This window comes from Carcharodon carcharias, chromosome 21, assembly GCF_017639515.1.
Source record: "Carcharodon carcharias isolate sCarCar2 chromosome 21, sCarCar2.pri, whole genome shotgun sequence".
NCBI lineage: Eukaryota > Metazoa > Chordata > Chondrichthyes > Lamniformes > Lamnidae > Carcharodon > Carcharodon carcharias.
This window is the reverse complement of record NC_054487.1, coordinates 27127199-27153877: the sequence shown is the minus strand read 5'-3', so window position 1 is coordinate 27153877 and position 26679 is coordinate 27127199. Positions and strand designations below refer to the sequence as shown.

Genomic DNA, 26679 nt, shown 5'->3' with positions numbered 1-26679 from the left:
GGAGTGAATCTGTAAGGTGATGGATCGGTTGCCAATCAAGCGGACTGCTTTTTCCTGGATGGTGTTGAGTTTCTTGAGTGTTGTTGGAGCTGCATTCATCCAGGTAAGTGGAGAGGAACATAGGAATGGGGGTAAGCCATTCAGCCCATCAAGTCTGCTCTGACATTCAATTAGTTCATGGCTGATTATCTACTTCAACACCATTTTCCTGCACTACCTCCATATTCCTTGATGTCATTATTCTCCAGAAGCCTATCGATTTCTGTCTTGAACATGTTCAATGATTGAGTTTCCACAGCTCACTGGGTTGGAGAATTCCAAAGGTTCACCAGCCACTGAGTGAAGAAATTCCGCTCTATGTCAGATGTAAGAACATAAGAAATAGGAACAGGAGTAGACCATTCGGCTCCTCGAGCCTGCTCCGCCATTCAATAAGACCATGGCTGATCTTTTTGTATTTTGAATTCTACATTCACATTTAACCCCGATAACCTTTGATTCCTTTGCCTAACAAGAATCTATCTACCTCTGCCTTAAAAGTATTCAATGACCCCGCCTCCACCACCTTCTGAGGCAGAGAGTTCTAAAGTCGCACAATCCTCTGAGTGAAAAAAATTCTCCTCATCTCTGTCCTAAAAGGGCGACCTCTAACTTTAAAACAGTGCCCCCTAGTTCTGGACTCACCCTCAGGAGGAAACATCCTTTTGATGTCCAACTTGTCAAGGCCGTTCAGGATCTTGTATACTTCAATCAAATCATCTCACTCTTCTAAACTCCAGTGGAAACACATCCAGTCTGTCCAGCCTTTCCTCATAAGACAACCCACTCATTCCGGGTATCAATCTAGTAAACCTCCTTTGAACCGCCTCCAATGCATTTACATCCTTCCTTAAATAAGGAGACCAAAACTGCACACAATATTCAATGTGCGGTCTCACCAATGCCTTGTATAACTGAAGCATAACATCCTTACTTTTATGTTCAATCCCTCTTATAATAAAGGATAACATTCCATTAGCCTTCTTAATTACATGTTGTACCTGCGTGCTAATTTTTTGTGACTCGTACTGCAACACCAAGATCCCTCTGCCCTTCAGAATTATGCAGTTATTCTCCATTTAAGTAATACTCTGCTTTTTTGTATTTCCTGCCAAAGTGAACAACTTCACACTTTCCCACATTAAACTCCATTTGCCAGGTCTTTGCCCACTCACCCAACCTATCTATATCCATCTGCAACCTCCTCATGTTGTCTTCACAAGATACTTTCCTACCTTTCTTTGTGTCATCTGCAAATTTAGCTATCATGCCTTCACTCCCCCCATCCAAGCCATTGATGTAAATCATAAAAAGTTGAGGCACCAGTACACACCCCTGTGGGACTCCACTCGTCACATCCTGCCAATCCGATATAGACCCATTTATGCATACTCTCTGCTTTCTGCCAGTCAGCAATCTTCTATCTATGCTACTGTGTTACCCCCTACATCATGTGCTTTTATTTTCCGTAATAAACTTTGGTATGGTACCTTATCAAATGCCTTCTGGAAATCCAAGTACAGTACATTTACAGCCTCCCCTTTATCCACTGCGTATGTTACTCCTTCAAAAAATTCCAATAAATTGGTTAAGCATGATTTTCCTTTCACAAAACCATACTGACTCTTCCTGATTGCTTTGAGCCCTTCTAAATGCGCAGTTATAGCCTCCTTAATGATCGATTCTAATCCTCACGACAGATGTCAAGGTAACTGACTATAGGTTCCTGTTTTCTGCCTTCTCCCTTCTTGAATAGAGGGGTTATATTTGCTACTCTCCAATATGATGGAATCTTTCCAGAACCTAGCAGATTTTGGAGAATTAACATCGCCTCATTAGCCACCACTTTTAAGACCTTATGATGTAATCCATTGGGACCCAAAGACTTGCCAGCCTGTAGTTCCATCAATTTGCTCAGTACCATTTCCTTAGTGATTTCAATTTTACCAAGTTCCTTTCTCTCGTTCACCTCCTGATTTGCAGCTATTACTGGAATGTTTTTTGTATTCTCTATAGTGAACACAGAAGCAAAATATTTGTTCATTTCTTCCACCATTTCCTTATTATCTACAATTAACTCCCCACTGACATTCTCTAGAGGACCAACACTCACTTTACTTACTATTTTCCTTTTTAAATACTTGCAGAAACTCTTGCCATCTATTTTTACATTTCTAGCTAGCTTCCTCTCATACTTTAATTTCTTTCTCCTGGTTAACCTTTCAGTCATTTTCTGCCATTCTTTATATTTTGTCCAATCATCTGTCCTGCCACTCATCTTTGCGGAGTTGTATGTTTTTTCCTTGAGTTTGATGTTTTCCTTAACCTCTTTAGTAAACCATGGATGTTGGGTCCTCCCCTTAAAATTTTTCTTTATGGTAGGAATGCACTTATTCTGAATACTCTGAAATATCCCCTTAAATGTCTGTCCCTGCTTCTGTATTGATCTATCCTGTAGCCTAGTTTCCCAGTTCACTTCAGTTAGCTCAGCTTTCATCCAGGCATAATTGCTTTTATTTAAATTTAAGATACTAGTCTTAGACCCACTCTTCTCCCTTTCAAACTGGATGCCATGTTCATGCCCATTCAATTAGCCTGTCCATGTCTGCTTAAAGGCTCCATGCATCCTCCTCATAACACACATTGCCACCTAGTTTTGTGTCATCACCAAATTTGGAAATATTACATTAGGTCCCCACATCCAAATCATTTATGTAGATTGCGATCAGCTATGATTCCAGCATTGATCATTGCGGTACCCCACTAGTAACAGCCTGCCATCCTGAGAATGACCTGTTTACTCCTATTCTTTGCTTTCTGTCTGTTAACCAATTCTCAATCCATATCAATATATTACCCCCAATCCCATGCGCTCTAATTTTATTTACTAACCTCCTGTGAGGGGCCTTATCAAAAGCCTTCTAAAAATCCAAATACACCACATCCATTGCTTCTCCTTTATCTAAACTAAAAGTAACATCCTCAAAAAACTCCAACAGGTTTGCCAAACATGATTCCTCTTTCATAATTCCATGTTGACTCTGCCCAATTTTCCAATTACTTACCAAGTGTCCAATTATCGCATCCTTTATAATAGATTCTAATATTTTCCCTGCTACTGATGTCAAATTAACAGGTCTGAAGTTCTCACTTTTCTCTCTCCCTCCATTCTTAAATAGTGGGGTTACATGTGTTACTTTCCAGTCTGCAGCAACCTTTCCAGAATCTATAGAGTTTTGGAAGATAACCACCAATGCATCCACCATCTCCCTCTCCATCTCTTTCAGCACTCGGATGTAGCTCATCTGGTCCAGAAGATTTATCAACCTCTTTACTAATCTTAATTTCTTTTAGTTCCTCAGTTTAACAAGTCCCTTCGTTGCCTAGTATTTCTGGGAGATTTTCTGTATCCTCTTCCATGAAGACAGATACAAAGTAATTGCTTAGTTCCTCCACCATTTCCTTGTTTTTCACTTTAAATTCTACTGCCTCCACCTGTAATGGGCTCACATTTGTCCTAGGTAATCTTTTCCTTTTCGCATACCTAATGAAGCTTATACAGTCCGCCTTTATTTTTTTCGCTAGCTTGCATTTGTATTCCTTTTTCCCTTTCTTTATCAGTTTCTTGGTCATCCTTTGCTGGGTTTTAAATTGCTCCCAATCTCAGGCTTATATTTTTTTCTGGCATCCTTTTAATGCAACTTCCTTTGATCTAATGCAGTCTTTAACTTCTTTTCTGAGCCATGGTTGATTCACCTTTCCCATTGGGTGTTTGTGCCTGAAAGGAATGTATATGCATGGTAGACCATGTGGTATTATTTAAATACTAGCCATAAAATCTTTTAGTGTATTTTCCCAATCCACCATAGCCAGCTTGCCCCTTATACCTTCATAGTTTCCCTTGTTCATATTTAAGATCCTAGTTTCAGAAGGAACTATGTCACATTCAAACTTAATGTGAAATTCTGTCATATTCTGGTCACTAATACCCAAAGGTTCCTTTACAACAAAGTTTTTAATTAGCCCTTTCTCATTACATAATACTAAATCTAAAATAGCCCGTTCCCTAGTTGGTTCTTCAACATACTGCTCCAGAAATCCATCTTGTTCACACTTCAGGAAGTCATCCTCCACCGCTTTAGTGCAGATTAGTTTTACCCAGTCTATATGTAAATTGAAGTCACCCATTATTACTATATTACCTATACTACATGTACCTCTAATTTCTTAATTTATACTGTGCCCAACATTACTATTACGTTTTGGTGGCCCATAAACAACTCCCACCAATGTTTGCTGCCCCTTCCTGTTTCTTAGCTCCACCCAAACCAATTCTACATCTTGATCATTCAACCTAAGAACTAATGCACTGATCCCGTCCCTTATTAAGAGCGCTACCCCATCTCTTTTCCTTTTTGTGGATCCTTCCTAAATGATGGATATCCTTGGATATTCATTTCCCAACCTTAGTCACCCTGTAGCCACATATCTGTAATTGCAATTAAATCTTACCCATTTACCTCAATTTGTGCCTTCAAATCGTTAACCTTGTTGCGAATGCTGTGCAAATTCAGATTCAGTGCCTTTAATTCTGTCTTTTGAACATTATTCTGCATTCTGATTCTATTTGATGCTTGCCTTTCCTTCTCCTGTTTTCTATTTTCACTTGCTGCTTTTCTACTTCCTGTTACCAGTTTTGCTTCCCTCCAATCTGAGCTCCCCCTCAGGTTCCTATCACACTGCCAATCTAGTTGAAACCCTCCTCAACAGCAGCAGCAAAGTGTATTCCATCACACTCCTGACTTGTGCCATGTAGATGGAAGACAGACTTGGGGGAGTCAGGAAGTCAGTTACGCGCCTCAGAATTCCCAGCCTCTGACCTGCTCTTGTAGCTACAGTATTTAAATGGCTGGTCTAGTTCAGTTTTTGGTAAATGGTAAGCCCTAGCCTGTTGATAGTGGAGTATTCAGTAATGATAATGCCTTGAATGTCATTAGGAGATGGTTAGATTCTCTCTTGTTGGAGATGGTCATTTCCTGGTACTAGTGTGGCATGAATATTACTTGTCACTTATCTGCTCAAGCCTGAATGTTGCCTGTGTCATGCTGCATATGGACACGGTCTGTTTCAGTATCTGAGGAATTGCAAATAGTATTGGACATTGTGCAATCATAGCAACATACCCACTTCTGACCTTACAGTGGAGAAATGGTCATTGATGAATCAGCTGAAGCTGGTTGGGCCTAGGACATTGCAGTGATGTCCTGGGACTGATGATTGACCTTCAACCACAACCATCTCTTTTGTGTTAGGTGTGACTCTTAACCAGTTGAGGGTTTTCCCCTGATCCCCATTGACTTCAGTTTTGCTAGGGCTACTTGATGCCATACTTAGTCAAAGGCTGCCTTGATGTCAAGGGAAGTCATTCTCACCTCACCTCTTGACTTCAGCTCTTTTATCCATGTTTGGACCTAGGCTGTAATGAGGTCAGAAGCTGAGTGGCCTTGGTGGAACACAAACTGAGCATCAGTGAGCAGGTTACTGCTGAGTAAGTGCCACTTGATAGTGCTGTTGATGACATCTTCCATTGCTTTGCTGATTGAGAGAAGACTGATGGAGCAGTAATTGGCCAGGTTAGATTTATCTGGCTTTTTCTGGACAGAACATACCTGGCCAATTTTCCACATTGTTGGGTAGATGCCAGTGTTGTAGCTGTACTGGAACAGCTTCCCCACATTTGATGGTAATGGTAAAGAGGAGGATATGCTTGGCCATGAGCTTACAGATTGTGGTTGTATACAATTCTGCTGCTGCTGATGGCCCACAGTGCCTCATGAATGCCCAGTTTTGAGTTGCTAGATCTGTTTGAAATCTATCCCATTTAGCACAATGGTAGTGCCACACAATACATTGGAGGGTATCCTCAGTGTAAAGGTGGGACTTTGTCTCCACAAGGATTGTGCGGTGGTCACTCCTACCAATACTGTCATGGATAGATGCATCCGTGGCATGTAGTTTGGTGAGGGTGGGGGTCAATTAGGTTTTTCCCATTGTTGATTCCCTCACGACCTGTAACAGACCCAGTCTAGCAGCAAGTCCTTTAGGACCGGGCCAGCTCGGTCAGTAGTGCTGCTACCAAGCCACTCCTGGTAATCAACATTGAAGTCCCCACCCAGACTACATTCTGTGCCCTAGCCACCCCCAGTGATTCCTCCAAGTGGTGTTCAACATGGAGGAATACTGATTCATCAGCTGAGAGTGGATGGTAGGTGCAATCAGCAGGAGGTTTCTTTGCCCATGCATGACCTGGTGCCATGAGACTTCATAGGGTCCAGAGTCAATGTTGAGAACTCCCAGGCCAACTGTCTCCTAACTGTATTACACTTTGCCTCCACCTCTGGTGGGTCGGTCCTGTCAGCGGTGATGGTGATGGTGATTGTTGTGTCTAGGATATTGTAAGGTAGGATTCCGTGCGTATGATTATGTCAGGCTGTTGCTTGACCATTCTATGGGACAGCTCTCCCAATTTTGGCATAATCCTCCTTTTCAGGGTCAACAAGGTGAGGTTTGCCATTGTAGCTTCAGGTGCCTGGGTTGATGCTGCATTTCCCTTCAATCCTTTTTGTAGGCTTTGCTAGGCTATTTCACAGTCAACCATATTGCTGTGAGTATGGAGTCACATGTAGGTCTGACCAGGCAAGGGTGGCAGATTTGCTCCCTAAAGGGCTTTAGTAAACTAGACAGGCTTTCGATGACAACCCACAACATTTTGATGGTCACCATTATCCAGATTTATTAACTGAATTTAAATTCGACCCGCTGACGTGATAGGATTTGAATCCTGAGATAGGATCCTGGGCCTCTGGATTACTCATCCAATGGCATTACCACTATGCCACTACTTCCCCCTCAAATCTTATGAGCTCTGACACTCCAGTTGTTATGATGGCCACTTACGGCACCATTGATAGAACTTGCCATAACCAATTCAGATTCAATGACAATTTTCTGAAGAGCAGCATCTGCAAATCTTTTCCCAATGGAAGTTAGCAATGCAATTGCAGTGTGAAACTCCCCCTTGCAAAGAATAAATCTCTGCATTAAGAGGGCATTCCTCCAACCTATCCTCTGGGCAGACACATAAATTCCCTGGTCCGTTATTACTAAGACAAACTTATCCAGATTCAGTTTGTCTGCAATTCAAAACTTCATTGTAAGATTGTGTTAATCATACTGATCTCAGTAGGGCTGGTATCAATGACTGGAAGGTAGCCAGTGTTTGACTTCTGTAGAACTGAAGTTCTCTGAATCAGGGGGCAGAACTTTCTGGTCAGCGTGCAGGGGCGGGGCCCGCTCGTCAAAGTGTAAAATGACACGGGGTGACGTCGAGCAGGCGTCCCAATGTCACCCCGTGTTATTCATTCTCAGGTCTGCAGGCATGCAGCCGACCTGTCAAAGGTCTATTAAGGCCATTAACAAAGTAGTTGAAGTCATTAGTGGACCTGCCCATGCATCCTTAAGGTTGGCGGGCAGGCCCGGAGCACTGGCGGGCTTCTGAAAAGCATGAAATCTCATCTATGGGCAGGATGAGGTTTCATGAGGATTTAAGAATCTCACAATATTTTAAAATAAAAGTTATGGACATGTCCCAACTCATGTGACAGAGTCACATGAGGGGACATGGCAGGGGCATTTTTTTCTCAGCTTTATTTAAAGTTTAAAATGTGAGCCAATCTCCCTGAAGCGGCGCTTTGCCTCAGAGAGATCTGTGCACTCTTCCTCGCACATGCACGAAAGAGCGCACTCCCGACTGAAGGAATACCCCCCGTCTGCACAGGGAGTGCATAGCACTACCTGGCGGACGTCATGCGGTGCTACTGCAGGTGTCGATTGGAAGCCCGGGCACCCGTGCCTGCTCCTGCACTTCCCCCTCAACGGGGGAAAATGTTGCCTCCAGACAACATATCATCATACATTTCTGGTAACTTGCTGAGGAAGTATCCATTACCCAATCTTCTTGGATCTGCATATGATTTTCACGCTCTAATTGTACTCCCTTACCAAATGTCCTCTGTCCTCCGCTATACAAATCACTATTGTGGGGAGTGGCTATAGGGATGGTTTTTTAGTTTTCTTCAGGGCAAGTGCTTCCGCTGCTTTGTTCAAACTGGCGCATAGCTTTGAATTATTATGACTTTTGTATTGTGAGTTTTGCTCTTTCCTGACAATATCTCCCTCTGTAAAGTCGTTGTTATCTAAGACCAGCGCTATGTGTATATTGGGCTTCATATTGGGTGGGATGTACTGCTCACCTCATTGAATCTAAAGCTTAGCCAGTGCTGTGACATACTCTAACACCTAAGAGTTTGGAGAGCAGTGCCCTAAACCATTTTGAAGCCCAATTGATTATGTTGAGCCAGTCACATGCTTGACAAACATTGCCAAAGCCAAGTATTTTGGTATGAGCCTCCAACCCTTCTAATCCAGGTTGATGATGGCAGGATTTTCGGACTGTCAGGCAGCCTGGGTGCGGCCAGGAGCTGCCTCAGGGAGCTGAAAAATATTAAAAACAAAAGAATTTAAAAGTTGGGAAAAAATGTTCCCACATAGGACTCACTCACATGAACTGAAACATAAAAATTATGTCAAAACATTTTCATTTAAAAAAAAAATAATGTTGGAAACCTCATCCTGCCAGAGAACACCAGTGCAGTCTAGCTACAGCCTGAAAAGTGAATAATATTCTCTTTGGCTCCTAAACAACAATGTACATACAGCAAGCCATTGTTTTGGCTCAAGAAATAGAAAAGGCTAGGCCTGAAATATTGGGCAGAAATTTCGAGTTGGCGGGCTGCTGCGACCAGCGAGCCTGGGAGCGGCCAGGGAACGGACCACTGACCGCGTTCGGCCCCGGACCATGATTTCACACTGGCTGGCCAATTAATGGCCAGCCAGTGTGAAAAGCGCACAGAAAGGCTTAGTGCTACCGGGTTGGGGCAGGAGGAGAGCGAGCGCTGATATCAGCACAGGCGCAGGGGAGCACAGACGGAAAGCTCCTTGAAGGCAGAGAGCTGCCTCAGAGAGCTGATGAGTTTAAAATCAATAAAAACAGAATGTAAAATCAGGAAGAAATGTCCATGTGTCAGAATGAGACATCTCAACGTATGGAAGATGAACATTTTTTCAAAACATTTTAATCTTTCTTTTAATTAATCACGGAAACCTCATCCTGCCCTTGAACGGGCAGCAAAAAATCGCTGTCAATTGCTACTTTAATGGCCTTAATAGGCCTCTTAATTGTTGGCTGGTGCACTGTCAACTCTCGCATCCCTGCACCAACCGAAATATCGCGCAAGTACACGATCACGTCAGGATGCTCGCCCAACGTCATCATGTGCAATTTCACGCTCAAGTGTGCTGGGCATGCGCCCACATGCTGAGTGGAAAATTATACCCATTAACTTTGTTTCTCTCTCCACAGATGCTGCCTCACCTACTGAGTATTTCCAGCAGATTATGTTTTTATTTCAGATTTCCAACATTTTTTTGCTTTTTGATTACTTTGTAGCACAGAAATCCTGTTTGACTGATTATGTCGAACTCACAGATACATCATTTGTGATTGGTCATATAAAGAACTCACAATTATATCATCAGTCTTGGTTTTCATGTGATTTATGAATTTTATAACAATATTTTCTACAAAATGCTCATTTTTGGAAGATGGGAACGTAGATTTTTGTAACAAGTAGTCTCTAAAGTAATAATGGTGCGAATTTGAAATACTTCCAAGGAGGTGGGCTGTAGAATGCTTTGTTTTGAGACTTGGTCCATGGCCTAGGACTAATCATTTGGTTTAATCCCTCTCCTTAAAAACAAAATTTGAAACTGCAAACATACAATATTTAAGTAGTTTGGCTGAAACAGTTGTTCATTGCCAGGATATTCAAGTTTGACTGCAGTATCCAGCAAACCTCAGATGAGAATAGACCATTTTTAAGTTACAGCGAGATTTAATAAACTGAACCCAGAATTTTGTTGACTCCTAGTTCCAACATTGTTTTTCACTAAAATTTGATAGGCTGAAGGTACATAGTTAACTATACTTATAATAGTGTTAGCAAATAAAACATAGGCTAAAACATAATGTTAGCAGTAATAATGGGCAAATTGCTTAACAACCTCACATGACATGTCTCAATTGGTTATTTTAATACAGGTGTTAACACACTAAAAATATCATCTGAACCTGTCAATGAGATTATTTTATTGTAATAGTTCTCACCATTCTAATTATACACCTGCTGAACCCATCAATTAGATTTCAGTCTGTCACTTACTCAACCGACTCATAGCTTGTACTTTGTTAATATTTTTAGCTTGAACATTGGTGAAATTATTGTTCCATTTGGAAGCAATTCTTTTTTATAAAATAAAATTCCTCAGCACATCTGATTATCTTGATGATTATTAACTATTTTGTGATCTGTAAAGGGGCATTCAATAATTCAAATACAAGTGCCACTCAGCATTTGGTCATGCATCAATAGATGTATTGATTTTGATTATTTTTCTGATGAATTAATACTTGTGCATTAATCTTTTTGAATTTCTTGTTTTTGCTTCTTTTTCATGTATTGATTTCTATAGTGAGCATGCCCACTAGTGAAACTGAGTCTGTGAACCATGAGAATGTGGCTGGTGCAGAATTAGAAGATTTGAACTGCTGCGCTAGACTTGGGTAAGTCTTCTTTAAATTCTTTCACAGGTAGTGGGTATCGCTGGCTAGGCCAGTATTTATTAACCACTCTTAATTGCCCTTGAGAAGATGATGGTGAGCTGCCTTCTTGAATTGTTGCAGTCCATGTGGTGTATGTGAACCCACAGTGCTGTAAGGAAGGGGTTTCCAGGATTTGGAGCCAACAACAGTAAAGGAATGACAATATAGTTCCAAGTCAGGATGATTTGTGGCTTGGAGGAGAACTTGCAATTGCAGATGGTGGTATTCCCATGCATATGCAGCCCTTCTAGGTGGTAGAGGCCGCAAGTATAGAAGGTGAAGTGCATCTTATAAATGGTACACACTGTGTGTCAGTGGTGGAGGGAGTGAATGTTTAAGGTGGTGGATGTTATTTAAGTAGTTTGGCTGAAACAGTTGTTCATTGCCAGGATATTCAAGTTTGACTGCAGTATCCAGCAAACCTCAGATGAGAATAGACCATTTTAAAGTTACAGCGAGGTTTAATAAACTGAACCCAGAGGCAAAAGAAGAAGCTGGAGCCAGCCTATCTTCTTCATTGGTTTAGTCACAAAACTCAGTATAACGTAAGTGCAGACTACTTTTCCCTTCCACATTGTTCCCCCGCGTAGGTGGAAAATGGTTCTTTATGTGCCCTAACATTTCCCCAATTAGAATCAGCTGCTCCTAATCACAACAAGAGCATGCACTCAATTGTCACTGCATTTGCAACATCAATGGATTCCCTTCTTAAAAAATATTAGCAAGTACATATTTACAGACAAAATGTTTTAAAAATTGAACAAATAAAAATAAACCTTACACTCCCAAGACTTACATCATGAGGTATCCTTCTTCTAAGACTACACATTTAAGGTTGGAGATTTCTTTTTTCTCCAACATTGATTGCAAACTCCTAATATCAACTTTTGGACAGGATTTTTTGCTCGGCATGTGGGCACGGGCTCGATATGCCTGAGTGTAAAATAGCACGAGATGTCGTCAGATGAGTATCCTGACGACATCGCACACTTGCACAATATTCCAGTTGGTGGGCATGCACTCGAGTTGGCAGAACTCCTGCCAACAATTAAGAGACTTATTAAGGCCATTAATGTATTAATTAAAAGTGATTTTTTACTGCCCGACCAACCTTACGTTTGGCAGGTGGGCAAATCCATCAAGTGGCCTTTGGATTTTTAAGGAAACCTCATACGCAGGCAAGATGAGGTTTCCGAGATTAATTTTTAAAAATAAAAATGTTTTGACAGAATTTTTATTATCTATATGTTCAGGTGAGTGAGTCCTATGTGGGGACATTTTTTTCAGAATTTCATAATCTTTATTTTTGTTTTTAAAATTGCTCAACTCCCTGAGGCAACTCTCTGCCTTCAAGGAGCTTTCTTTGCGTGCTCCCCCACACCCGCAGTGACCGCTCGCCCTCTTCTTGCCCCCCCGGTCTGGCAGCATTGAACTTTTCAGCATGCCTTTACGCTGGCTAGCTGTCAGTTAATGGCCAGCCAGTGTGAAATTGCGGTCGGGGGCTGATCGCAGGCAGCGGCCCATTTCCCAGCCGCTCCCAAGCCCTCCCGCTGTGCCCACCCAATGACCTAAAAATCCAGCCCTTAATATCTTCTCGTGCACATATTTTATGGGGTGCACATTATCCCAGAGGGAACCATTGTCTGTATAACATTCAATAGGTTACATTTCTTCAGCATCTCCTTGATATAGATTTTCCCCTAATATCTTTGATAAAAGGAATGCCATGTCAACTGCCTCAACAAGTTTAAGAGTTTCAGCAGCCAGAGTACTTATTACTATCTCCTTATTTTCTTGGCTTCCCAAGCCAAGGTGCAACATTTCCCACTTTCTCCCATACGAAATATTGTAAAACTGGCTGCACTTAAAAACCTATCACTAAGATTTGCATGAGAGGCATCACTAAAGATAATCAATTTGATATTCTTGAGGACTCCCAAAGATGTAAATTTCAATACACATTTCTCCATCTTTAATTTTTAAAAAATGTTTGTTTTTCCATTAAATTTCCTTGATCTTTGTTGTCTCATTACAGTACTTAGTTCTAAGATATCAAACCTTGCATCCGGCCTTATGTGTGTGTGCCCAGCCAATTCATATGTCCAACTAGGTTTTGTAGCTGCTCTGACTAAGCTTTGGAAGCATCAGCATCTTTTTGTCAGGATCTAGCATGATTGAATGAACACTTGCTGAGTAAGATTGTTGGTGTAAAGTAACATCAGACCTATACTGCCTTACCTCCTAACAAATATATTTAAAGGACCCAGAGTCTGATTCCCAATCTTAAATTCTGTTCGATTCCTGTCAATAACATATTTTTGAACTCACCAGTACCACCCCATAAGAAGTCAACAACATGCATCATAAAGATGCCCGTGAGTTTTCTGCCATAGTACTAATAAAACATGGTGGGGCATGCCTTCAGTTGGAGACAAACCAACTTTAACAAACCTGACCTAACTGAAAAGTACCATACTCTGGAAGCATCGTTCAAACCATAGGCACACTTATTTAACTTCCAAAATTTTCCTTCTACATCTGGGGCCTCCTTATATTGGAGAAACACTTCCCTCTGGAGGAAGTTCTCCTGCAAAAATGCAGGTTTTATCTGTATTGACTTACATTCCCAAGAAAACATTACTAAAAGGGCCAAATTATTTTTAAAATTACCTTTCCTGCTGTGGGCAAGTCCACTCTGACCTCTTAATCTCCTAAGCATTCTTCAAAACCTGGGCTGCTAACCTAACTTTGGCCTTGTAAGCTGCATCTGGTTGGACCTATTCTCTGTCGATCCATCTAAATGATAATGCTGGCTGACCCCTACCCGGAAACTTTGAATACATGCAAAACTCAGTCTAACTTTCTAACTGCTTCTGTTTAGCCTCCCATATGGCTTTATCACCTAATTTGTTGGCAGCTACAAAAATGTCTCAGTCATGAGGAGTTCTGTTTTAATTATTTTGTTGGGATAGCGCTACATTCTCCCTTCCATTGTATCGTCCAGTCAGACTGCAATCTCTACTTGCCTCTTGAAGTCTTTCCGGGCTACTGCTGTTCGATCTCCTGTATACCCGATCTGAGCCCCCTTCCACCCTATGTGAACGTTTCCTCAACCGGGACTCATCACCTGATCTATTACTGGAACTCGAGCGTTGCTTTCTTACTTTCCATTCTCACACACGGTTCTCTCAGTATGACTCCAACCAGAGGAGAGCTTTCCCCCTAATTCCTATTGACTACATGTTAAGCAAGGGCCAGGAATCCAATTGTAGCTCAAGTTAACACAGTGATAATAGTAACACAATTTTATCCCAGTCATACAAGATGTTTTTCATCTTGTAACAAATCAAGGTAATTTTATGCCAGGGAGTTGTGCCCATTAGAATCTGGGGATGGAATCTCCTGCTCTCTCTGATGGTGAGCTTGGAAGTGAGAAGGGCATTTAATTAGGTGGGATGGTGGTGTACCTGAATGCTGCCACATTCCCACCTCTGCCAGAATTAAGTTCAGGGCTTGAAGGCCCATGGTCAGGCTTCCCTCCCTGACCCTAATTAAAGCCCTCAAGTGGCCAATTAATGACCACTTAAGGGCCTCTTTCCATTAACCCAGCTGCTATGCAGCATGCTTAGCAGCTAAAATCGTGCAGCCAGCTTCTCAACTCTGGGAGGCGGATGGGGAGGATGGCCCTTCAATCAAAGACATTGGAAAGGGGGGGGCCCGCTGAGAGCCACCCCCTTGCCCTGGCTGCTGAAGCCCCCTGCACCCCTCTCCCCATGACCCCTACCCCATGAACCCTGCCCCTTCCCCCATTTCCCACATTACTTATTTGCAGCCTGGGTCACTTCGTGATCCTGGAAATCCTGTGTAGCCATGGTCTCCCCAGTGGCGCTGCTGAGTGTAAGAGCTGCCAGCCTCTGATTGGCCAGCAGCACTTGCTAGGTAAGTCCTCTACCCCAGGGGTCTTGATTCCAGGGGAAGGTCCACCGCTGGCCTCACCACTGCCTGATTGGCTTGCGGTTTGGCAAAAAAGAGATAGTATGGGTCTCATGCAGCTTTCCAGCCAGCAGGCAAGACCACTGCTGCCTCAATAAGATTTCGCCTTCAGTTTCAGTAACACAGATTCAATTTATATCTCTGATGGGAGATTTTACCATGTGAATTTTTTCTGCAGTAGATGTTTTAAGATTGATTTTTAATCATACATCTATAGCTTCAACTACTCAAATTCCCTGTACTAACCTTTTAGAATTATCTGTAATTAATATATCATGCAACCTTGCTGTTTAGCTTAGATTAAATGTTCCTTACTTAACCATCACTTTTCCTCCCCCACAATATTAAAATAATTCAACAGGGACTACTGATGGACTAGGTTTTTACATTGAACTTTTGTCGCTTGTTGCCCTTGTTTTAATTGCAGGCCAGCCTAAGGAAATGAAAGTTTTCATCCTATGACTAGGTGATCAATAGCTTTAGTTGTAGGATTGGGAAACACAATCCTTCGATACCATTTTACTAATTAATCAAGCTTTAAAATGATTTGACAGATTGATGTGATGGCTTGGTATCTTTTTAATGAACAGAATCAATTTTTACTCCCAGGTGGGTACACACCAAAGTGTACGAGTGGCTGGTAGTAGCAGTAGGCAGGCCCGGTCAAATTTAATGGCTGTGCTTCATCAACATACCACATGACCAAAGCAGCCGAGAGATCAGCAGGAAGCAACTGCCTAGCTGTTAAAATCAGGAGGCCAAGAGGTCGCCACTGTTCCTGGCAAATATTGCCAGTGGGGAATTCATCTCTGCTCTCCCTCTCAGGCTTCAGCCTAAATTGGCTGATTGGGCCCTATTACATCATCAGAGCCCAATCTTCATATTTAAAGAGGACCACAATGGCTGTTGGTTAAATTGGGGTAATAAAAGAGTGGGTAAACCCCCTGCTCAATTTTAACAACCTCTCCACACTGGTTTCCACCAGTGATGTAGGCGAGAGAACTTAAATTGAATCCAAACTTTATTGTAAGATGTGTAATTCGGTAGGCCCCACAAAGAGGTTCTGAGTCTTGTACAGTTTAACAGTAAGTGTTTATTAGCTACTCATAACTATGTACACTTGTACAGTATAAGGTCTAAGCTAGGAGCTGCCTTCATGCTTGTCTCTACACAAGTCTGTTTTCCATACAAGACTTTCCCCTAGACTCGGATCACATGTTCCTGTACATCACAGTGTGGGCAGTACTGTACCCAGTCCCATGTTAACCCTTTCTATGCCAGACCCTTATACTACACCTCCCCCAAATGTTTATCCAATGTATTTACAATGCATTCCTGTTTACCCAACATATTTACATTACTTTTACTAAGCCTTCTCCACCACCGCGCACCCCCCCACCCCGCCGCCCCAAATCCTCAAGAGTGTGTGCTTACAGGTTCAGGCAGTCTGGAAGCTTTATAATTCTTCTAGATCTTGTATTTACAACAGTTAGAGGAGTGGTAGACTGTTGTACTGGGTAAACCTTGATAAATAGGAGGTTGTTTCAGATGTGGTCATTCTGGTGTTTGGCTGTCATCTTCAATTTCTCTCCAATGTATAGTGAGAGGATCACCTCAAGGGATGAGGAGAAGGTTCCTCCTGTTCCTCCTGACTGTACCCTCCAGAGTACTGACAAGGTATAATCATGGCTGGTTATCATCTCTCCAGACAATGGTGCCCTCTTTATCAAGGTTCTTAATCCAGACTCTGGTATCCTTGTGTTAATGTGGCAGGTGTCTTGTGTGATTCCTTTTGTTGAAGGCAACAAGCTGCTTATAGGATTGCTCTCTGTCCCAGATGTTTTGGTAATCTTTGGCTGTCAACCCTGGTATTAGTTAATAGCAAAACACTATGGATGTTGGAAATCTGAAAGAAAAGCAGAAAATGCTGAAAAACCCAGCAGGTCTAACAGCATCTGTGGAGAGAAAAATAGGGTTAACATTTTGAGTCCAAATGACTCTTTCTCAGAGCTAAAGAGAAGTAAAAATGTGATGAAATTTATACTGTTTAAGGGGATGAAGCAGGTGAAGTTGGATAGAAGGCCAGCAATAGGTGGGGGCAAAGGAGAGATTGACAAAGATGTCATGAACAAAAGAACAAAGGGGGTGTTAATGGTGGTTAAGGGCGAAAGGAGGTGCAGATAGTGGCATTAAGGTAAGAAAGCAGAATGTGATAATAGCAGGACAAGGGTAAGCACTCTGAAAAGAACAACATGAACAAGTGACAGATGGCCTTTGTGGGGGTGGGGTGGGGGAAGGGGACAGTGGTGGGGAAGAAAGATCGAAAATTGGATAAAGGGTGGGGATAAAACAATGAATAAATGAATAAAAATGGAAATACATTAAAAAAAATAAAAATAAGGGGATAAAAAATGAAAAAATATAATTTAAAAATAAAAATGAATATTGAAAAAAGGGGTAAAAATAGGGTAAGGATAGAGGAGAGAGTTCATGGCCTGAAGTTGTTGAACTCAATGTTAAGTCCAGAAGGCTGTAAAGTACCTAATTGGAGAATGCGGTGCTGTTCCTCCAGTTTGCGTTGGGCTTCACTGGAACATTGTAGCAGGTTAAGGACGGACATGTGGGCATGAGAGTAGGGTGGTTTGTTGAAATGGCAAGTGACAGGGAGGTCTGGGTCATGCTTGCGGACAGACTGAAGGTGTTCCGCAAAGCGGTCACCCAGTCTGCGTTTGGCCTCTCGAATGTAGAGGAGACCGCATTGGGAACAGCAAATGCAGTAGACCAAATTGAAGGAGGTGCAAGTGAAGCGATGCTTCACCTGAAAGGAGTGTTTGGGCCCTTGGACGGTGAGGAGGGAGGAGGTAAAGGGGCAGGCGTTGCACCTTCTGCGATTGCATGGGGAGGTGCCATGGGAGGAGGATGAGATGTTGGGGGCGATGGAGGAGTGGATCAGGGTGTCCAAGAGGGAACGGTCCCTACGGAATGCCGACAGGGGTGTTGAGGAGAAGGTGTGTTTGGTGGTGGCGTCAAGCTGGAGTTGGCGGAAATGGTGGAAGATGATCCTTTGAATGCGGAGGCTGATGGGGTGAAAAGTGAGGACAAGGGAGACCCTATCATGGTTCTGGGAGGGAGAGGAAGGTGTGAGGGCAGAGGCATGGGAGATGGGTTGGACATGGTTGAGGGCCCTGTCAACCACAGTGGGTTAAGGAAGAAGGAAGACAGGTCAGAAGTGCTGTTTTGGAAAGTGGCACCATTGGAACAGATGCAATGGAGGCCATCTGTCACTTGTTCGCATTGTTCTTTTCAGAGTGCTTACCCTTGTTCTGCTTTCTTACCTTAATGCCACTATCAGCACCTCCTTTAGCCCTTAACACTACAATTAACACCTCCTTTGTCCTTTTGTTCATGACACCTTTATCAAGCACTCCTTTGCCCCCACATATCCCTGGCCTTCTATCCAGCTTCAAATGCTCGACCTCCATTAAACATTATAAATTTCATCTTTTTTTTGCTTCTCTTTAGCTCTGAAGAAGAGTCATACGGACTCAAAATGTTAACTCTGTTTTTTTCTCCATAGATGCTGTTAGACCTGTTGAGATTTTCCTGGTATCAGTTTCTTTGACAGCATGGGGAGTTGTGCACAGTGTTTTCTGCCCATCAGGGGTTCAGATGGAGCTAAGCCACGTTGTAGTGGGGTGGACCTGTAGGTTAACAATGCTTTTGGGAAGTCGTCCTTCCTCAGGAGAGCTTTTATGATGTGGACCCCTCTTTCTGCCTCCCCATTCGACTGTGGGTATCTTGGGGACCTGGTACTGTCTTGGCCGTTACGTGGCCTGGCACTGACTCAGCTGTTCATGGTGCTTTTTAAAACAGCAACTCTGACAGCTGCTGATTTAAAAGCTTTTTAAAACTCATTCTGGCCAAGAACCTAAGTTTTTTTTTAGCTCACCCCTGCTAGACCTTCTGACTCTGTCCTCTGCATATTGAAGCTGGACTTCCACAGGATTTCAATGGAGTTTTCTGCTGCAGTGTGCAGTTTTATTTTTGCCTTCTGCTTTCAGTCCTGCCTGGGAGCTTTGCTCTGGTGATCTCCTTCTGTGCCTCACTTCTGGTGCTTTTCGTCAGGTCAGGATGTTTCTGTTTCTTCAGTCTTCCAAGTTTTAAATTTCTTCTCCAGTTTCTGAGTTTCTTTGATAGCTGCCACCTCTACTATCTTGTTGTAAGATTTGTGTGTAGTCATAAAGAGGTTCTGAGTATTGTATAGTTTAACAATAAATGTTAATTAACTACTCACAGCTATATACATATGTACCGTATAAGGTTTAAGCTAGGAGCTGTCTCCATGCTTGCTTCTACAAACGTTTATGCCCCATCTAAGACTGCCCTCAAGACTCAGGTCGTGTTTTTTCACATCACAGTGTAGGAGGTATTGTACCCAATTGCACTTTAACCCTTTCTATGCTAGACCCTTAGACTACAACATTACCCAAGTTAAACAATGCCAGAACAATTTTTGACTGCTAGAAGGAGAGGTGATTTAGTGTCTACAGATTATATTGAGAAATGTTCCAAGAGACATAAAGTGAGCAGCTAGTAGTAATCTATATAAAAATCAAAGCACCAAAAGCCTGGAAATTACTGTTATTATTATACAAATGCTTAAGGCTATTGCATTAAATTCCTTCATCTGACATTTCAATTGATCAATTTAAAAACAAATAAATAATGCCTTAACTAAAATTGATTAAAGAGGATATTTGATGGTTGTTTGTATGATAATTGCACACATTCTAATTTCCAGACTTCAATATAATAGGGTATCAACCTACAACAGTACTATTGAACAGAATGGGAAGTGTTCACAATTTCCTCTTGCTATCATTTACTATGGTTTGTTGTAATTTTTAAACAAAATTCTGTCTTATTCTATGAAAATACTCTTCTGGTTGGCATCCCAACTTCACCCCTCTGTAAACTTGAGCTCGTCCAAACCTCGCTGCTGGTATATTGACTCGTACCAAGTCCTGTTCACCCATCACCCATTTGCTAGTTGACCTATATTAGCCTCTAGTCCAATAACAACTTTATTTTAAAATTCTTGTGTTTAAATCCCTCCATGACCTCCTTCCTCCCTTTCTCTGTATCCTTATGCAGCTCTACAACATTTCAAGAACTCTGAATTCTTCCAAATCTAATCTATTAAACATCACTTTCCTTTACCCTCCATTGATGGCCATGTCCATGTCCTAATCTTTGGAATTTCCTCCCATCTCCTCTTTTAAGATGCTTCTTAAAATCTATCTACCAAAAAATGTTTACAGCAAAGAAAGAGGCCATGCAGCCAGTTGTGTTGGTGCTGGCTCTCTGTGAGAACAACTCAGCTAGTACCACTCACCTGACTTTTCCAAATGGCCCTGCAAATGTTTTCTCTTCAGTTAAATATCCAATTCCCTTTTGAAAGCCAGTATTGAATCTGGCTCCACTACACTCAGACAGTGCATACCAGATCCTCACCACTCGCTGTGTTAAAAAAAGTGTTTTGCCATGTCGCCTCTGGTTCTTTTGACAGTTATTTTAAATTGGTATCTTCTGGTTCTACCCTTCTGTCAATGTAAACAGTTTCTCCTTAACTACTTGGTCCAGACCTCTTCATGATTTTGAACATCTCTATTAAATCTCTTCTCAGCCTTCTTTAAGGAGAACTGTGCCACCTTCAATCTATCCACATAAGTGAAGTTTCACATTCACAGAACTATTCTCGTAAATAAAAACAGAAAGTGCTGGAAAAACTCAAGCGGTTTGGCAGCATCTGTGGAGAGATAAACAGAGTTCACATTTCAAGTCCAATATGACTCTTCTTTCAAACCCTCTTGGATGTGCTGGAGGCCTCTCACCTTTCCAGACAGCTGCAGATCATAGAATCTTTTCCAGTACTCGAGCCATGTGTGGCACTGCTCCCCAGTTGTACTCAAGGCACTGCTATCTCCAACCCCTCTTGGTAATTGGTGACAACACCTTGCGGCCCTCTGGGCACAGAATGTTATGCCTCTCCTGGACGAGAAACTGCAGGTCATGGTCACTAAATGTGGGGGCTGACAAGTCCTGGTTCCCTTGACTGCTGGCTGGCTAAGACATCTGCAATAGGAATATATGAAGGACATAGATCAGTTTGTGTGTTAGCTTCATGTTGTGTATATGTTCAGTTAGGCTTGATAACATGATTGTGAGGGGCTAGTGAGTTCTGGGTTGAATACTAGTGATGGTTTTGCAATGTGTAGATTTGGTGGTCCCACTGATTGAGCGTGCATGACTTGGTACTGTGCAGCCATGATCCCAGGAGGCAGAGCTCCTTGAGGTGTGCACTTGCATCAGGATGGCATTCAGCTCAGAATGGCCAGGGCATTGCTCTGTGTTTGTACTCCTTTGTTGAGATTGGAGAGATTGGAGTACTGAGTTGGGTGAATGTGGGGAGTAGCCCCTGAGTTGGGCTGCTGTGCTCAATTACTGTACTGTGCTTTGACCTGTTGTAGCTGCACAGGGCAGATTGTAGCCATTTGCAGGGGAGAGCAGAGGCAAGTTGGACCACTGAAACAGTTGCGATGGGGCTCTAAGGCAGCAGAGAAGACTCCTAGGAGCCTGCAAGATTTTGGGACTTTAACGAGGGTTCCTTTTATTCTAAACCCCCAAGAGGCCAATAACCTGAAAAGAAAGGAATCCCCAAACAACCTCAATGAAATGAACTGACAGACATATTTTCATTTTTTAAAACTTATACTGTAACAGCAAAACCCCAAATCAATATAAAATTAAACATGCATTAACAGACAAGTGGTATTTCAATAGAAACGGCGAATTTCACTTTAAATGGTCAATACAACACAATCCTCAACAGCACTCCCAGCACACATATGGCATCATGTATAGTCTCAAAGTTCTTTAAATCTCTGCCTTCTATGTGTAGGATCTCTCATTTTCCCACTCACTGATTTTGGCCTTCAAGTCGCTTTCACTGGCAGCTTTCTTTCATCCGAGTTCTCAAGATACAATTAATGCAAATAAGGCACACTTCTACAAGCCCTCCCATCCTCAGGTCACAACAGTCCTGTTGGTGTTGCTTTCCAGAGTTCCGTTTCAACCAACCAAGGGTCTGGTCACCTTGGGGAAAAACACCCAGCTTTTTAGTGTGCCTGAGCTATGCATACAGCTTTTGGGTTTCAGTCCCTTTTATCTAGCTTGCACATTGCTTCATCAAGAGCTCCAGGAGTTCTCTTTCCTGCTAAACCAGAAAAAGCTTTGTCGTAGAGAGCTCTGCATGCTTCTCCTGAACACCAGGAGTTCTGTGTGTTCTTCCGCAGCACAACAGGATGAAACATGATGTGGCTAATTAGCTCCTATTTGTCTGTTTTGGTTACCTAGCTTTCATTACCGTAGCAACCTCAAGTCACCAGGTCACTTCACAGAAATGACCTCACAGCCAGAAAATCAAAATCACCCTGCACCACCACAACTTTTCAGAATTTTCTCAGTTTCACTTTGTGCAGGAGGTTTCTCAGAAATATAAGCTTCTTGCAAACTGCAAAGTTCATCACACTTCATGCTGGTCCAACTTTCACAGGGGTAACAATCTGTTGGATAGCAAGGAAAGAGAAAGATTGAAAAAAATTGCTTGCACTCTGAGCTGCAGACAGCACTCTAAATGACCTTTCCACGCTGTACCTCTGGACACCAAGAACCTTGGGTATGGAATTTAAATATGGAGGGCAAGACAGACCTTTTATCGGACCCACTCTGATATCAGAAACTCCTTTTTCCCAGCAGCCTGGCTATGAAGGTGAGATCACGAAGGTGGGATTTGTCCTACCTACTGATTTGCACCCCCAATATGAAAATCTAGCCCTTAGTTTCTGACAACATAATACAATCTTTATCTTTTTTGACAGCAAACGATGCTTACATTTTCCCTATTTCCAATAACCTATTTCCTTGAAAAAATACCTAGCAGTGCAATGTTCTTCTTACTGCAAACTTCAACTTATTTGGTAACTTTCCAAGTTCTAGATAGCCTAAACCCATTGCCCATGTGCATATTACAGGGATTTTTTTTATGTTCTTAAGTCGGATGTGGGTGTCCCTGGCAAGGCCAGCATTTTTTGCCCATCCCTAATTGTCCTTGAGAAGATGATTGTGAGCACCTTCTTGAACTGCTGCAGTCCATGTGGTGCAGATAGTGTGCTGCTAGGAAAGGATTTCCAGGATTTTGATTCCACAACAGTGAAGGAATGGCAATAAAATTCCAAGTCAGGATGGTGTGTGGCTTGGAGGGGATCTTGCAGTGGAGGTGTTCCCATGTGTCTGCTGCCTTTGTCCTTCTAGGTGGTAGAGGTCAGGGATTTGGAAAGTGCTGTTAAAGGAGCTTTCAAAGGAGTCAAGGATGCTACAGTGCATCTTTTCTATGGTACACACTGCTGCCACTGTGCACCGATGTTGGTAGAAGTGAATGATTAAGTTGGAGGATGGGATGCAGATCAGGCAGTTGTTTTGTCCTGAATGATGTCAAGCTTCTTAAGTGTTGTTGGAGCCACACTTATCTAGGCAATTGGAGAGCCACTCTCCTGACTTGTGCCTTGTAGATGGGGGATGAGCTTTGGGGAGTCAGGAGGTGAGTTACTCATCTCAGAATCCCCAGTCTTTGACCTGCTGTCATAGCCACAATAGTTATCTGCTTGGTCCAGTTAAGTTTCTAGTCAATGGATGGTGATAGTGGGTGTTTAGTGACGATAACACTATTGAATGTCAAGGGGAGATGTTTAGATTCCCTATTCTAGGAGATAGTCATTGTCTGGCACTTGTGTGCATGAATGTTACTCGCCACTTATCAGCCCAAGCCTGAATGTTGTTGAGGTCTTGCTGCGTTTTGGCATGGACTGCTTTAGTATCTGAGGTGTTACAAATGGTACTGAACATTGTGCAAACATCAGTGAACATCCCCATTTCTGACCTTATGATGGAAGGAAGATCATTGATGATGCAGCTGAAGATGAGTGGGCCCAGGGCACCAGACTTAGGAGCGACTTCAACAATGTGCTGGGACTGAGATGATTGGCCTCCAACAACTCAATCATCTTACTTCCTGCTAGATATGACACCAATCAGTGGACTGTTTTCCTCAAGTCCTATTGACTTCAATTTTGCCAGGGCTTCTTGATGCCGCATTTGGTCAAATGTTGCCTTGTGTCAAGGGCAGTCTCTCTCATCTCCCCTCTCCCCTCTTGAGTTCAGCTCTTCTGTCTATTTTTGGACCAAGGCTCTCATGAGGCTAGTAGCCAAGTGGTGCTGGTGGAACCCAAACTGAGCATCATCGAGCAGTTTGTTGCTGTGTACATGCCACTTGATTGCACTGTTGATGACACCTTCCATCATTTCACAGATGTTCGAAAGGAGGCTGATGGAGGTAATTGGTCAGATTGGATTTGTCCTTCCTTTTGTGGACAGGACATATCTGGGCAATTTTCCACATTGCCAGATAGATGCCAGTGTTGTAGCTGTACTTGAACAGCTTGGCTAGGACTGCAACTGATTCTGGGGCATGAGTCTTCAGTGTTATTGCCAGGATGTTGCAGGGCCCATAGCCTTTGCAGTATCCATAGTCTTCAGCCATTTCTTGATATTACGGGGAGTGAGTTAAATTGGCTGAAGATTGGCATTTGTCATGCTAGGGATCTGAGGAGCAGGCCAAGATAGGTCATCCAATCAGCACTTGTAGCTGAGATGGTTGCAAAGGCTTCAGCCTTGTCTTTTGAGTTGATGTGCTGTGTTCTACAAACTTATAGAATTAACAGGTTTTAAGCAAGTACTGAAGCAGGAAATGGGGGAAAAAAAATCTAAAGAGAAGGCCTATGATAGGATGGTTGGCAGGGATGATTAAATGTCAAAATGAATCATGATGCAAGACAAAAGGAGGTGATAGTCATGTTAATCGTATATTAATTATATACAAGTGGTGGTCATCAGCTGGGGATTCACTTGTACTTCTCTGAAGAGAGACAAACTGAAACTGGGGTTGTTGGGTTAGGAGGTTCATGTTTTGTAATGTGTATCTTTGTAGATAAAACCTTATAAAAGTGTGTAAGGTTGGTTCCAATTCTATCTTTCACCACTGGGCTTTCTGGAATAGAACATGATAGCAGAGGATGGTTTCCTAAAGGTGAAGATTGGAAACTAAGGCTGGAATTTTGCCATTCTGGCCCCGATGAGATCTGAACTTAACTTTAAGTCCTGGTCCATGGCGTTCCTTCTTTGGGGACTGCCTATAGTTCCAATGGTGACTTCTGCTGCTGGTGCCACTAGTGGGTCTAGAGGACTGTGAGAACTGCTGTGATAAATCATGTGACAATGTTTTGATCTGTAAGGGAGTATTTATTTTGTTCAGCATTATATTTCTGAGTATATTAAAAGTAAGAATTGATGTTCGATGCTGTAATCTTTTAAAAAAAGAATCAATAAAATCAAAGTGTAAAAAAAAGAGCCTGGGAAAAGTGTCCTGCAGTCAGTTCTTAATTGAAAATAACAAGCGTGACATCACAAGACAGTGTGAGAGAGCAGCGGAGAGATCAGAACCAGGGTGAGTGCGGGGAAGCTTCAAAAAGTGACATCAGCACAAAGGTGAGAACTGATTGGTGAGTAGTGGGTAAGTGTTTTTCTCCAGTTTTTTCCAGTTTAAAATAGAGTAAGCTAAGGAAAGGTAAGGGGTCTAGTTTTTATTTAAAGAACTCAAATAATTTAACATTTTTTTACTGTATTTAACTTAAAGTAAGGTTTTTTTTTAACTAGAGGCATGGCAGGGAAGCTCAGTCCCGTTTTATGTACCGCCTCCAACATGTGGGAAGTCCTAGACTCTCCTTGCGCTCTGACCGACCATGTGTGTGGGAAGTGCCAGCAGCTGCAGCTACTTGAGCCCTGAGTTTCAGCGCTTGAGCGGCAGCTGGAGGCACTGAGTTGCATTCGTGAGGCTGAGAGTTTTGTGAATAGCACATTTTTAGACGTCACCCCACAGCTTATGGAAGTGCAGACAGAGAGGGAATGGGTGACCATCAGTGAGAAGAAAAGGTATCAGGCAGGTAGTCAGGAAATCCCCAGGGTGCATCTCATTCGAGAACCATTTTTCTGTGTTGGAAAACGGTGAGAGTGATGGTTCCTCTGGGGAGTGCAGCCATGCTCATGGCACTGTGAGTGGCTCAGCTGTACAGTGTGGTGGAGGAAAAAGAGGGAAAAAGCAATAGTGGTAGGAGACTCAATAGTAAGGGGAACAGACAGGTGTTTCTGCAGCCGTGACTCCAGGATGGTATGTTGCCTCCCTGGTGCCAGGGTCAAGGATGTCACTGAACAGCTACAGGGCATTCTAAAGGGGGAGGGCAAACAGACAGAGATCATGGTACATATTGGTAGCAACGACATAGGTAGAAAGAGGGATGAGGTCCTGCAAACAGAATTTAGTGAGCTAGGAAACAGTTTAAAAAACGGCGCCTCAAAGATAGTAATCTCCGGATTATTTCTGGTGCCACACAGTAGTAAGTATAGAAATAGGAGGTTAGTCCAGATGAACGTGTGGCTGGAGAGATAGTGCTGGAGGGAGGGCTTTAGATTTCTGGGACATTGGTACCATTTCTAGGGGCAATGGGACCTGTACAAGGCAGGCGGGTTACACCTGAACTGGAACGGGACCAACATCCTTGCGGGGAGGTTTGCTAGTGGTGTTGGGGAGGGTTTAAAATAACTTGGCAGGGGGATGGGATCCTGAGAGGAGGTTCAGCAGGGGGAGATGCACAGCTAAAATTAGAAGAGAGAGCCAGAGAGTCTGGAAGGTATAG

At 42.7% G+C, this 26679-nt stretch overlaps 1 protein-coding gene across 1 annotated transcript in view; it reads left to right on the top strand.

Moving 5' to 3' along the window:
- cacna1c (calcium channel, voltage-dependent, L type, alpha 1C subunit) overlaps positions 1-26679 on the top strand; it is a 1373114-nt gene that overhangs the window by 770006 nt on the left and 576429 nt on the right. Inside the window, exon 10 of the mRNA XM_041215565.1 lies at positions 10690-10780. Coding sequence (XP_041071499.1) covers positions 10690-10780 — 91 coding nt within the window. The remainder of the gene's footprint in view (positions 1-10689; positions 10781-26679) is intronic.